The sequence below is a fragment of the Saccoglossus kowalevskii genome, chromosome 13, assembly GCF_978046115.1.
Source record: "Saccoglossus kowalevskii chromosome 13, keSacKowa6.1, whole genome shotgun sequence".
NCBI lineage: Eukaryota > Metazoa > Hemichordata > Enteropneusta > Harrimaniidae > Saccoglossus > Saccoglossus kowalevskii.
In genome coordinates, this window is record NC_140653.1 from 19,295,389 (window position 1) to 19,308,943 (window position 13,555).

A 13,555-nucleotide genomic window follows, 5' to 3' on the forward strand; every position below is an offset into this window, starting at 1 on the left:
TACAAATTGGAAGCCAAATTATAATATCTACACTACAGACCCCCTCCCCTCCCCACCCCACCCATACATTGGTTTAGTTATTGAATGGACAAAAACAGCCCTGTCCCTACCCATTGATCCTTTGAACACTAATAGGTAGACAACAGCCCCACCCCCTACATACAACCTTTGTACATTTGAAATAACTGATTGTTTATTATTGGTTGATTTGTTATTTATAGGCAATCAGTCCGTTTTAATTCCACCCTCGCCCGGAGAAGATCAATCAAGGGGCAGCTCATCATCGCAATCACCAAGAATGGAGGAACTTGAATAAACCACCCCACAGGACCATTAGTGTACATACAGCATCCAGTATTATAAAAAGCTGAATTGAATTTTACTGCTGCCAATAGGCCATTTTTTGCTCACTGTAAGACCCTGTGTGATATAAAATGTAAAAACAGGACACACAAAGGTCATAGTGGCGACAAAACTTCCCATGGGATTCAACAAATGTGAAAGTATTTTAGGGATATATTTTTACACACTTAATGTGTGATATGCGTTTGATGATGATCAATTTTGATGAAGTAAGGATATCTCAACACCATAGATTAGCGTTTTGACATTGAACTATAAAAAAAAATCGAGTTCAAGGTAGAGTCATTTGATTTTTGCGACGGCCCTTCAGTTTGTGCCTTGCTCACATTACGCGAGATCTTGTAGTGAATGGGAAATCAGCTATTGTGTTCATTATGGTAGTGATTCAGCAAATTCTAAATTAACTTTACAACATCTGTTTGTTTTCACACACGTGTCCAAAGAGTTGTATATTCAATTTCACAGTAATATAGAGTTTCTCAGTAGAACCTTGTAGCATGCATCAAGTGTATATGACCTTTAAGAATGAATCTTAATGACCACAAAGTCAACACTGTCTAAAACAGTAATAATTAAAATTATATTCCAATATTGTGTTAATGTTTTTACGTGGTATAATTCACATTGAATATAACATGACACAAGGCGTTACAAAATAAATTAAATTATTTTCTCAAACAATATTTGTCATGCTGCAAAAAAATATCAAGCTCAAGCTCAAACTCGTGCGTGCGTGCGTGCGTGCGTGCGTGCGTGCGTGCGTGCGTGCGTGCGTGCGTGCGTGCGTGTGTGTGTGTATATATATCTAATCAAACTTGATTCCAATAAAACCGTGTCTTTGTGTTCAACAGTTTCGACTAGAATACTTTCAAAGCCAAGAGTTTTTTTAAATCTTAAACTGTTTTATTGTTTTTCTTTGGGGGTTGAGGAACACATTCCCCCTGGGCCTAATTACTATGTGAATAAACAACAATTTTATTTTACTTAAATAAAATGGAAATAATATGAATAAACATATAGCTCAAACAAAATAAAACTATTCTGACCTTGTGTATTTTATTGTATATCATAGCCAGAAAATGATGTTCTTGAAAAACTGTATATATTGCTAACAATTTTATAACTGCATTATTTAATATTCATAGTTTCATCAGTGACATGCTTCTGCCCTTTTGTTGGCATGGAAATTCATTGTCACAACTTATAAAAGTATCAGAGAATGAATGTGTCTCGTGAGGAAAGTAGAATCTGTGCATGTAAGAAATATCCATGTCTGGTCGTCTGGTTTCAATGACATATCCCCAGTAGTTAATTTGCACATCGTGCTGCCCGGTTATTTTATATAATGTATATATAGAACATCAAACTGTATTGCATATCAAAAATGATTTTTGGTATAAGTATGGTTGTAGATTTTGTACTTGGGTATAAATATGGTCAATTTTGAGGACAGATACAGAACAGTATGTGTCTTGTGCATGGCAGAGATTCCTTCTCGTGACCTTCATCAAAATATGCATTTATAGTGGGACACTGTCGTCGACGGACAATCACCTGACCAACAGCTCGACCTGTCGTTTTCGAGGACAGCGTAGCTAAAAATTGTAGTACAGCAACTTATCTATGCATGATTAGGCAAGAAAAATACTAGTATACTGCCAATAAGTAGTGTCAAGTGTTTTGAGAAAGGTGAACACGTCCTGCACTTGAATATGGTACACACCTTTTGTCAATCTGAGTTTTACTACATAGTTTGTAATAGTAGGTTATGGTGTACAACTGAAGTTAGAAAAGTATTTGGGCAAATAGTGTACAGCCCAAGCATAACTTAAAGGGGGAGGGTCGTCCCCTGCGCACGTGCGGGAATTGAGTCCCAAGCGACGATAACGGCACTCTAAAAATGCAAAGGCTCATGGGTAGACGCTTGTTTTTAAACAATGACAGGCTATGGCCAACTGACGCATTCGCTGATGCCGACGTAAAGTAGAGCTTGTTATTTATTTCGAAAATGTACATTGTCGGTTTCGCAACTCCCGGTCATCGATTACATCCACTCGGCCGCAATTATCGTTAAGATTACCATAACAATATATACTTTCAAATTTGCCAACTTATTTATGTGTAAAAAATTAAAAGTTGTATATTTTTACCAGTATTTAAGTACACTCGCGTCGGTAACGTAACCATACCACTTTCCATTCCACAAAAGAATAAGTTACCGAAGACGGACCATTGCTCTAATGCCCAACTATTTTAAATTGTTTAAAGGGCGGTGGTCGTCGTGCAGCGCGTGCTCGAATTTCATGTAAACGAACAATGCATTTTACACGCGTTGTATACGTCGCTACGAGTCCCATATCGAACACGTCGCGGCGCGACGACAACCACCCTTTAATACTCTGGACAAAAGTGACCAACTATTCCCTGCAACATATCACCTGAGACATGCGTATCCTGCATGCATTGCGACGTCCACTATTTACACCTTGTCACGCAACATTACAACAATTGGTCTACAAATGTGGTTGATAAAACAAAACAAAAAATACTCTTAGGTATTGTATGCTTTAAATTTGTTTATTGATAAAATAAAAACAGACATAGTGAATTTTAAATAGTCGTGTCGCATACATTATATGTTAATTCAAATTAAGTAGCAGTCGTTAGACTTCCATAGATGCATCAACAATGCGCGTATTCTAATCGCCACGCCCTCTAGTGACAAGTGCTTCTGTGACGGAAAGGGTGACGCGAAGGTCAAATCGTCGATATCGTTTTGATCTTTTAGTCGTCCTTCAATGAAGATAATGTTTTAGAGCGATTTCACTTTATTATAAATAACGAATTATTAAATAAAACAACCAACATTTGCTTACACACATGTACGTTATTTTGACGTCACAATTGCGGACGGAGACTTCACTGGAGGACGCGACCATTAGGAAGAGTTTGTTATGGCCCCCGGAAGCTAAAAGAATTTGATATAACAAAGTCTTCTGTTTCTCAGATATGAAAGTCATCGTCTGTGAAATATTCCTTCATGTCGCTTTCTGTAAAATAACATGTAATTAGTAGTATTATTAACATTATTAGTAATATTATTTAAAGACACCATATTTTTTTTTTCTCAAAAGTGTTTGATGCAAAATATTGCATACGAGTAGATATTTTTTTTTAATTATGAACCAAACTAATTTAATTTTCCATTGCCATCCGTTATCTCTTGCGAGCGCTGTATGTGAAAAAAACATGTACGGTTTATATATAACACCATGTTCACGAGTGAAGTAAGGTGAACTGTCATGAATTTGTTTTTGCGTATCTGTTGACCGACTTAAATAGTTGATTACGAGCGAATTGCTGTGTTATGTCTGTCATCGTGTAGGCCTATTTGAAATTTTGGACGGAACTTGGCTCAGTGATTTGGAACTAATTACCAGATAGCCGCCGCTTTTTAGACTACTCATTCTGACAGTTGGTATCCGTAGTTATTAATGTAGTGAACGATTAATCAAAAGATATGACGTATTCAGTACTTAGTGTGATTGGCTTTATGATTGAAGGTTACGCCCTAGAGTCTTTTTACTGCTTTGTAATTGGTTAGAGTTTTGAAAATGAATGAAGAGAGTTTGAGTTGGTCTTGGCGAATACTCCACGACAGACGCAGTCGAGAGTGCAGTCTAGGGGCGAGCCTTGAGGCAGTCCAGTCTTGGGCGAGTCTTGGTTCAGCCTTGTGAGAGTCTTGGGGACTTTTCCCCAGGGCGCTGTGTCTGGTAGAGTGCTCGATTGATCGACTAAGACGAGAGCTGAAACGTATTTCGTTGTGTGTGTCTTATTTGACTGTAAAGTTAAAGTGACTTCCCCGATCCCGTACCTCAAGGGGACGAGATAGAGAGACGAGACGAGATTCCCCCCGACAGTGTGGAGACCCCGTGGAGAAGATTTTACCCCTGATAGAACACAGAAATCTTTGAAAACATCGATGACGAAAACACCAGGTGAACCGAAGAATGCGCATTGGCAATCGTTATGAAAAACATGGTTGAACTATGGAAATAACGTGCTGACGTGGTAATCGCGGTTTACTTTTGTATACGTTTTTTTCTGACGATGAAGACGTTCACAACTCTTGGAAATTAGGGCTCATCCACATTTCGGAATGTGTAATAAAATGAGTTCTCAAAACAAATAAAAGCATAGGTGTAAAAACGAGTTTATTTTGTTTATAATATGAAATATTAAAAGTAGATATGAATATGCATAATCTCACCTAACATCAATGCCTTCAAACTACTCAGAGAAACTCTATATTGAGTATTGTCGCCTCCTACAACTGAATGCAGTTACGTAAAGTGTTATTTTCATTATACATTTGGTAGACTTGAACTTGAAATGGGGGATTGATTTCCAAAACTGGAACCGTTTTTCGTCTTTGCATTTAATTTGGTTACCAGCTTATTCTAGGTATTGTGTTCATGGACATTTTTCTAGAAATTCGTTATAATTCAATATCATGACCAAAATAAAAAAATGATGTAAAGAGTCTTACCTGCAGCCGCTTTGGCATGGGAAAAAATATGTTCTTTTTGTAGGGTGGACTCTACATATTGCATATTGATAGACACCGTCAACACCATACTAACACAGACCAGGTACAGGGCATGCATCCTCTTGAGTTTACGACATGCGTTGACAGGCACAGACAGATTGATCGATGGGAAATCACTAACTTGTATCCTCTTCAGAGACGAACCGCGTACCGTATATAGACAGACGAACGTCCGGTGTACGCCCCAACACTTGCGTCAATACGATACAAAAATAAACGCCAAGAAAAATAAGGAAATTGTAAAAAACGGATATAATTACAAATCTCCTGATAATCAACGTGACGTGACGATCGTACCAATTATAAGTATTGTTCACTAGTGGGTGCCATTATAACTGGCATTCAAAATTAATTGGTAAATAGTTTTAATAATTGTACATTTGCGGCCATATGTGTCAGTAATTATTTGAGATATGTCGATTTCTTCATGCATTGTTATTATAAAATTAGACATTACCTTGAATCAAACACTGAACAATACACTATTCCTCTTTAGTTACTGTTTACATACTAGTATGCAGTTTTGATCTCTTGTCGCCCGTCAATAAACATTCCTTTTTGAACAACATACTATATTCTACATAAATGACTACCTAACCGGTAATAGCTTTGAACGGCAATCAAACGTAATTTTGACGTCATAGAATCAACTCGTCACTGGAGGGCACACTTCACAGACACGGAGCAGTCAGGAAATTGTTTGAACTGAAAATATACCAATATTTATTTGCAGCACATTTGACCAACAACAACAAGGCACGTATCATCAAGTATTGCATAATTTGTTTGAAATTAAAATTATATTTATTTTAATTATTTTTAGGCAATTTTTTAAGAATAATAATTTGAAGTTTACAGTGTAGTGGAAAAAAATACACCCATTGTAGTCAAGAGAACGAATGCGAAATGCCGACCAAATGGACAAACGACGGATTGCTGGTTTAGATCATCCGTTAACAATCACCAGTTCCTGAAGACAAACAAATAATAAAAAAAGTAATATCACAACATATGAAATACTCTGAGATAATATATAAGAAAATGGAATTGTAGTAGTTTCAATATAAATTTAGAAGTTCTTCTCAACATCCAAAGGGCTTGCAAGTTTGACCTCATTTCATGAACTTGATTAACGTCCCATACACTTTATTATAGACTTTTTCAAGAAGTTTATTTATACTAATTGTTTTTGTGAAAGAAATCTTTTAAAGTTGTCAGATAGTTTCGAAAAGTAATTTTAGAATACAAGGAAGTCGTCTGCAGAGTAAAAATGGATGCTTTACATATGGGAAAAGCTGGTCCAAAATGTAGTTTGAGAGGCCTGACAATTAGTCCACAAAATTGTGAACGTTGCATTGGAACCCGGGAAGATTGTATGAACATTTTGCAAAATGGTTTGCGAAAACAAGACAGTCATCTCTAAAGTACGAAAAGTTACTTTGACACTAATCAGTAGGTTCAAATGTAAGTTCGGAAAATTAGTCTGCAACATTTGAAAAGTTACATTGAAAGGCCCGAAAGTTCAAAATTTTACCAGGCGGAAAAGCGGCAGAAAGATCGGAAAAGCCATCAGCAAAGTCGAAAAAAGAGATTTGTTTGAAAAGTTCTCAAAGCGAATTAAAAGGACAGAGATTGTTGGATAAGTATATTGGAAAGATGAGAAAATCGTGGGGACAGTTATTTTGGAAGAAGGAAAAGTAATTTCGGAGGTCGGATAAAGTCGTGAAAATGCGTTGAAAAGTTGTACTAAAAGCCCTGAAAACTGATTGAGAAAACAAGAACACTGCATGGCGGGAGGTCGGAATGGAGAAATTTGCAATGTTTGCATAGCGGTTTGGGAAGACAAGGAAATCGTTAAATTGGAAAGCGGGAAAATTGTCTATATAGTCCACAAAAAAGTTCAGATACAGGAAAGTCATTGCAAAAGTAAGAAAAATTGATAAGAAACTTGCTTGAAAGGTTCAATAAGTCATTTCCAGTATTGTAATATTTGCATTACAATATGGGAGAGTTGTTTGAAAGATTCGGAAAGTAGTTTGTGAAGTTGGAAGGCAGAAAGGATAATTAAAAGAGTTCTCAAAGTGAATTGAGATGGTGGAAAATATGTCTGAATATTTCACATATAAGTTTAGATGAAAAGGAAAGTCGTCGCAAGTCAGACAATTGGAAGGCGGGTGACTTGCTTGAAAGGTTCAATATGTCATTTGCAACATTGTAATAGTTGCATTGAAATAAAGAAAAGTTGGTAGGCAAGGCAGAAGGCGGCTCGGGAAGCAAGTTGAAAAGTATTGTCAGTAATGTGGCCTGCAAAGTCGTGAGTTGCATTGGAAGGAAACAAAATCTGCAGGAAAAGTTAGAAAAATGGTTTGAGAAGGTAAGAATTCAGAAAAATTGTTACAAAGTTGAAAAGGCTACACATTTGCTTGGAAGGTCGGAAGGTCGGAAAGGAAAAGATTCATAAAAAGCAGTTTGAAAAGTCAAGAAACTACTTATTTGGAAAGCGCGAATGTTCAAAAAGTTAACAAATGTTATTAAGAAAATGAGAATGTATGCATATTCATAGAAATTGTTTTGGAAGGTGGCAAAATGGTATGAAAAGTTTGCAAACTGGTTTGAGAAGTCAAGAAAGTTGACAGCAAAGTCCGTAAAGTAGCTATGAATAGAGGAAAGTCGTGAGAAAAATCCACAAAGCGCCTGGAAAGACAAAGCAGCTGTCTGCTGATCAGGCGCGAATGTTCAAAAAGTTAACAAATGTTATTAAGAAAATGAGAATGTTGTCTGCATATTTATAGAAATTATTTGAAAGGTGAAAAAATTGTATGAAAAGTTTGCAAACTGGTTTGGGAAGTCAAGAAAGTTGACAGCAAAGTCCGTAAAGTAGCTATGAACGGCAAGAAAGTCGTGAGAAAAATCCACAAAGCGCCTGGAAAGACAAATCAGCCGTCTGCCAACTCAGAATAGTGGTTTTGAAAAAGTCGGGAAATTGTATAAATAGTTTGAAAAGACAATACAGTTGTCTGGAATGTAATTTGAAAGGTTTAAAATGTAGTTTGCTAATTTGAAAAAAAAGCCTCTAAAAGCAGTGAAGGAGGTCGGAAAAGTTGGCTACAACATGCATTGGAAGGTTGAAACTTTGCAAAGCAGTATGACAAGTCATACATGCATTTATCCGTATAATCAAAAAAAAGAGCTGTTAGCTGAATTCACAAAGATCGAGGCGCAGGGTGCCTACTACATTATCATTACTGAAACCTGTTCATTTTGTCTCCGTTGTGTTTTAGACAACATTATACAGAGTTTCAATGTACCAATTCCAAGATCAACTTCAATAAATCAGTGGGCATGTGGATTTGTCAGTGGCGAATTACCGTTATTAATAATTAACGTTGGCCTGAAACTACTCGGTATCAGCAATGATTACATTGATTGTAGAAGCAATTTTTGAACTAAAACCGAGTTCAGTAGATTAATATACACATCACGTGAACACTCGCGCCTTCAACACCAAAATACCAGATTGCTGACCACCAATTGCACCACAGATTTGTAACTTGATGAAACTCTGTTAAACATTTTAAAATATCTATCTAGTCGACTATCTCTTTCTTCGACCTGCCTGTGTTGTGTATTTGGCAAATGCGTTCCACATATACGAGTGGCGTTCAATACGTAATGCCCCTGACCCATTTCCCATAGCAGGAGATTAATGAAACTTGGCACAGTTATTAGTCGTGAGTTGCATTGGAAGGAAACAAAATCTGCAGGAAAAGTTAGAAAAATGGTTTGAGAAGGTAAGAATTCAGAAAAATTGTCACAAAGTTGAAAAGGCTACACATTTGCTTGGAAGGTCGGAAGGTCGGAAAGGAAAAGATTCATAAAAAGCAGTTTGAAAAGTCAAGAAACTACTTATTTGGAAAGCGCGAATGTTCAAAAAGTTAACAAATGTTATTAAGAAAATGAGAATGTTGTCTGCATATTTATAGAAATTATTTGAAAGGTGGAAAAATTGTATGAAAAGTTTGCAAACTGGTTTGGGAAGTCAAGAAAGTTGACAGCAAAGTCCGTAAAGTAGCTATGAACGGCAAGAAAGTCGTGAGAAAAATCCACAAAGTGCCTGGAAAGACAAATCAGCCGTCTGCCAACACAGAATAGTGGTTTTGAAAAAGTCGGGAAATTGTATAAATAGTTTGAAAAGACAATACAGTTGTCTGGAATGTAATTTGAAAGGTTTAAAATGTAGTTTGCTAATTTGCAAAAAAAGCCTCTAAAAGCAGTGAAGGAGGTCGGAAAAGTTGGCTACAACATGCATTGGAAGGTTGAAACTTTGCAAAGCAGTATGAAAAGTCATGCATGCATTTATCCGTATAATCAAAAAAAAGAGCTGTTAGCTGAATTCACAAAGATCGAGGCGCAGGGTGCCTACTACATTATCATTACTGAAACCTGTTCATTTTGTCTCCGTTGTGTTTTAGACAACATTATACAGAGTTTCAATGTACCAATTCCAAGATCAACCTCAATAAATCAGTGGGCATGTGGATTTGTCAGTGGCGAATTACCGTTATTAATAATTAACGTTGGCCTGAAACTACTCGGTATCAGCAATGATTACATTGATTGTAGAAGCAATTTTTGAACTAAAACCGAGTTCAGTAGATTAATATACACATCACGTGAACACTCGCGCCTTCAACACCAAAATACCAGATTGCTGACCACCAATTGCACCACAGATTTGTAACTTGATGAAACTCTGTTAAACATTTTAAAATATCTATCTAGTCGACTATCTCTTTCTTCGACCTGCCTGTGTTGTGTATTTGGCAAATGCGTTCCACATATACGAGTGGCGTTCAATACGTAATGCCCCTGACCCATTTCCCATAGCAGGAGATTAATGAAACTTGGCACAGTTATTAGTCGTGAGTTGCATTGGAAGGAAACAAAATCTGCAGGAAAAGTTAGAAAAATGGTTTGAGAAGGTAAGAATTCAGAAAAATTGTCACAAAGTTGAAAAGGCTACACATTTGCTTGGAAGGTCGGAAGGTCGGAAAGGAAAAGATTCATAAAAAGCAGTTTGAAAAGTCAAGAAACTACTTATTTGGAAAGCGCGAATGTTCAAAAAGTTAACAAATGTTATTAAGAAAATGAGAATGTATGCATATTCATAGAAATTGTTTTGGAAGGTGGAAAACTTGTATGAAAAGTTTGCAAACTGGTTTGAGAAGTCAAGAAAGTTGACAGCAAAGTCCGTAAAGTAGCTATGAATGGAGGAAAGTCGTGAGAAAAATCCACAAAGCGCCTGGAAAGACAAAGCAGCTGTCTGCTGATCAGGCGCGAATGTTCAAAAAGTTAACAAATGTTATTAAGAAAATGAGAATGTTGTCTGCATATTTATAGAAATTATTTGAAAGGTGGAAAAATTGTATGAAAAGTTTGCAAACTGGTTTGGGAAGTCAAGAAAGTTGACAGCAAAGTCCGTAAAGTAGCTATGAACGGCAAGAAAGTCGTGAGAAAAATCCACAAAGCGCCTGGAAAGACAAATCAGCCGTCTGCCAACTCAGAATAGTGGTTTTGAAAAAGTCGGGAAATTGTATAAATAGTTTGAAAAGACAATACAGTTGTCTGGAATGTAATTTGAAAGGTTTAAAATGTAGTTTGCTAATTTGCAAAAAAAGCCTCTAAAAGCAGTGAAGGAGGTCGGAAAAGTTGGCTACAACATGCATTGGAAGGTTGAAACTTTGCAAAGCAGTATGAAAAGTCATGCATGCATTTATCCGTATAATCAAAAAAAAGAGCTGTTAGCTGAATTCACAAAGATCGAGGCGCAGGGTGCCTACTACATTATCATTACTGAAACCTGTTCATTTTGTCTCCGTTGTGTTTTAGACAACATTATACAGAGTTTCAATGTACCAATTCCAATCAACCTCAATAAATCAGTGGGCATGTGGATTTGTCAGTGGCGAATTACCGTTATTAATAATTAACGTTGGCCTGAAACTACTCGGTATCAGCAATGATTACATTGATTGTAGAAGCAATTTTTGAACTAAAACCGAGTTCAGTAGATTAATATACACATCACGTGAACACTCGCGCCTTCAACACCAAAATACCAGATTGCTGACCACCAATTGCACCACAGATTTGTAACTTGATGAAACTCTGTTAAACATTTTAAAATATCTATCTAGTCGACTATCTCTTTCTTCGACCTGCCTGTGTTGTGTATTTGGCAAATGCGTTCCACATATACGAGTGGCGTTCAATACGTAATGCCCCTGACCCATTTCCCATAGCAGGAGATTAATGAAACTTGGCACAGTTATTAGTCGTGAGTTGCATTGGAAGGAAACAAAATCTGCAGGAAAAGTTAGAAAAATGGTTTGAGAAGGTAAGAATTCAGAAAAATTGTCACAAAGTTGAAAAGGCTACACATTTGCTTGGAAGGTCGGAAGGTCGGAAAGGAAAAGATTCATAAAAAGCAGTTTGAAAAGTCAAGAAACTACTTATTTGGAAAGCGCGAATGTTCAAAAAGTTAACAAATGTTATTAAGAAAATGAGAATGTATGCATATTCATAGAAATTGTTTTGGAAGGTGGAAAACTTGTATGAAAAGTTTGCAAACTGGTTTGAGAAGTCAAGAAAGTTGACAGCAAAGTCCGTAAAGTAGCTATGAATGGAGGAAAGTCGTGAGAAAAATCCACAAAGCGCCTGGAAAGACAAAGCAGCTGTCTGCTGATCAGGCGCGAATGTTCAAAAAGTTAACAAATGTTATTAAGAAAATGAGAATGTTGTCTGCATATTTATAGAAATTATTTGAAAGGTGGAAAAATTGTATGAAAAGTTTGCAAACTGGTTTGGGAAGTCAAGAAAGTTGACAGCAAAGTCCGTAAAGTAGCTATGAACGGCAAGAAAGTCGTGAGAAAAATCCACAAAGCGCCTGGAAAGACAAATCAGCCGTCTGCCAACTCAGAATAGTGGTTTTGAAAAAGTCGGGAAATTGTATAAATAGTTTGAAAAGACAATACAGTTGTCTGGAATGTAATTTGAAAGGTTTAAAATGTAGTTTGCTAATTTGCAAAAAAAGCCTCTAAAAGCAGTGAAGGAGGTCGGAAAAGTTGGCTACAACATGCATTGGAAGGTTGAAACTTTGCAAAGCAGTATGAAAAGTCATGCATGCATTTATCCGTATAATCAAAAAAAAGAGCTGTTAGCTGAATTCACAAAGATCGAGGCGCAGGGTGCCTACTACATTATCATTACTGAAACCTGTTCATTTTGTCTCCGTTGTGTTTTAGACAACATTATACAGAGTTTCAATGTACCAATTCCAAGATCAACCTCAATAAATCAGTGGGCATGTGGATTTGTCAGTGGCGAATTACCGTTATTAATAATTAACGTTGGCCTGAAACTACTCGGTATCAGCAATGATTACATTGATTGTAGAAGCAATTTTTGAACTAAAACCGAGTTCAGTAGATTAATATACACATCACGTGAACACTCGCGCCTTCAACACCAAAATACCAGATTGCTGACCACCAATTGCACCACAGATTTGTAACTTGATGAAACTCTGTTAAACATTTTAAAATATCTATCTAGTCGACTATCTCTTTCTTCGACCTGCCTGTGTTGTGTATTTGGCAAATGCGTTCCACATATACGAGTGGCGTTCAATACGTAATGCCCCTGACCCATTTCCCATAGCAGGAGATTAATGAAACTTGGCACAGTTATTAGTCGTGAGTTGCATTGGAAGGAAACAAAATCTGCAGGAAAAGTTAGAAAAATGGTTTGAGAAGGTAAGAATTCAGAAAAATTGTCACAAAGTTGAAAAGGCTACACATTTGCTTGGAAGGTCGGAAGGTCGGAAAGGAAAAGATTCATAAAAAGCAGTTTGAAAAGTCAAGAAACTACTTATTTGGAAAGCGCGAATGTTCAAAAAGTTAACAAATGTTATTAAGAAAATGAGAATGTATGCATATTCATAGAAATTGTTTTGGAAGGTGGAAAACTTGTATGAAAAGTTTGCAAACTGGTTTGAGAAGTCAAGAAAGTTGACAGCAAAGTCCGTAAAGTAGCTATGAATGGAGGAAAGTCGTGAGAAAAATCCACAAAGCGCCTGGAAAGACAAAGCAGCTGTCTGCTGATCAGGCGCGAATGTTCAAAAAGTTAACAAATGTTATTAAGAAAATGAGAATGTTGTCTGCATATTTATAGAAATTATTTGAAAGGTGGAAAAATTGTATGAAAAGTTTGCAAACTGGTTTGGGAAGTCAAGAAAGTTGACAGCAAAGTCCGTAAAGTAGCTATGAACGGCAAGAAAGTCGTGAGAAAAATCCACAAAGCGCCTGGAAAGACAAATCAGCCGTCTGCCAACTCAGAATAGTGGTTTTGAAAAAGTCGGGAAATTGTATAAATAGTTTGAAAAGACAATACAGTTGTCTGGAATGTAATTTGAAAGGTTTAAAATGTAGTTTGCTAATTTGCAAAAAAAGCCTCTAAAAGCAGTGAAGGAGGTCGGAAAAGTTGGCTACAACATGCATTGGAAGGTTGAAACTTTGCAAAGCA

General features: G+C 36.7%; 1 protein-coding gene across 2 annotated transcripts in view; it reads left to right on the forward strand.

The window, feature by feature from the left end:
- The window catches only part of LOC100366745 (uncharacterized), a 31,055-nt gene extending 29,656 nt beyond the window's left edge, over positions 1 to 1,399 (forward strand). For both annotated transcript variants that reach the window (XM_085507018.1, XM_085507019.1), the window contains exon 17: positions 222 to 1,399. In XM_085507018.1, the coding sequence (XP_085363144.1) occupies positions 222 to 316 (95 nt within the window). In that variant the 3' untranslated portion in view covers positions 317 to 1,399. The remainder of the gene's footprint in view (positions 1 to 221) is intronic.
- Positions 1,400 to 13,555: the final 12,156 nt, after the last annotated feature.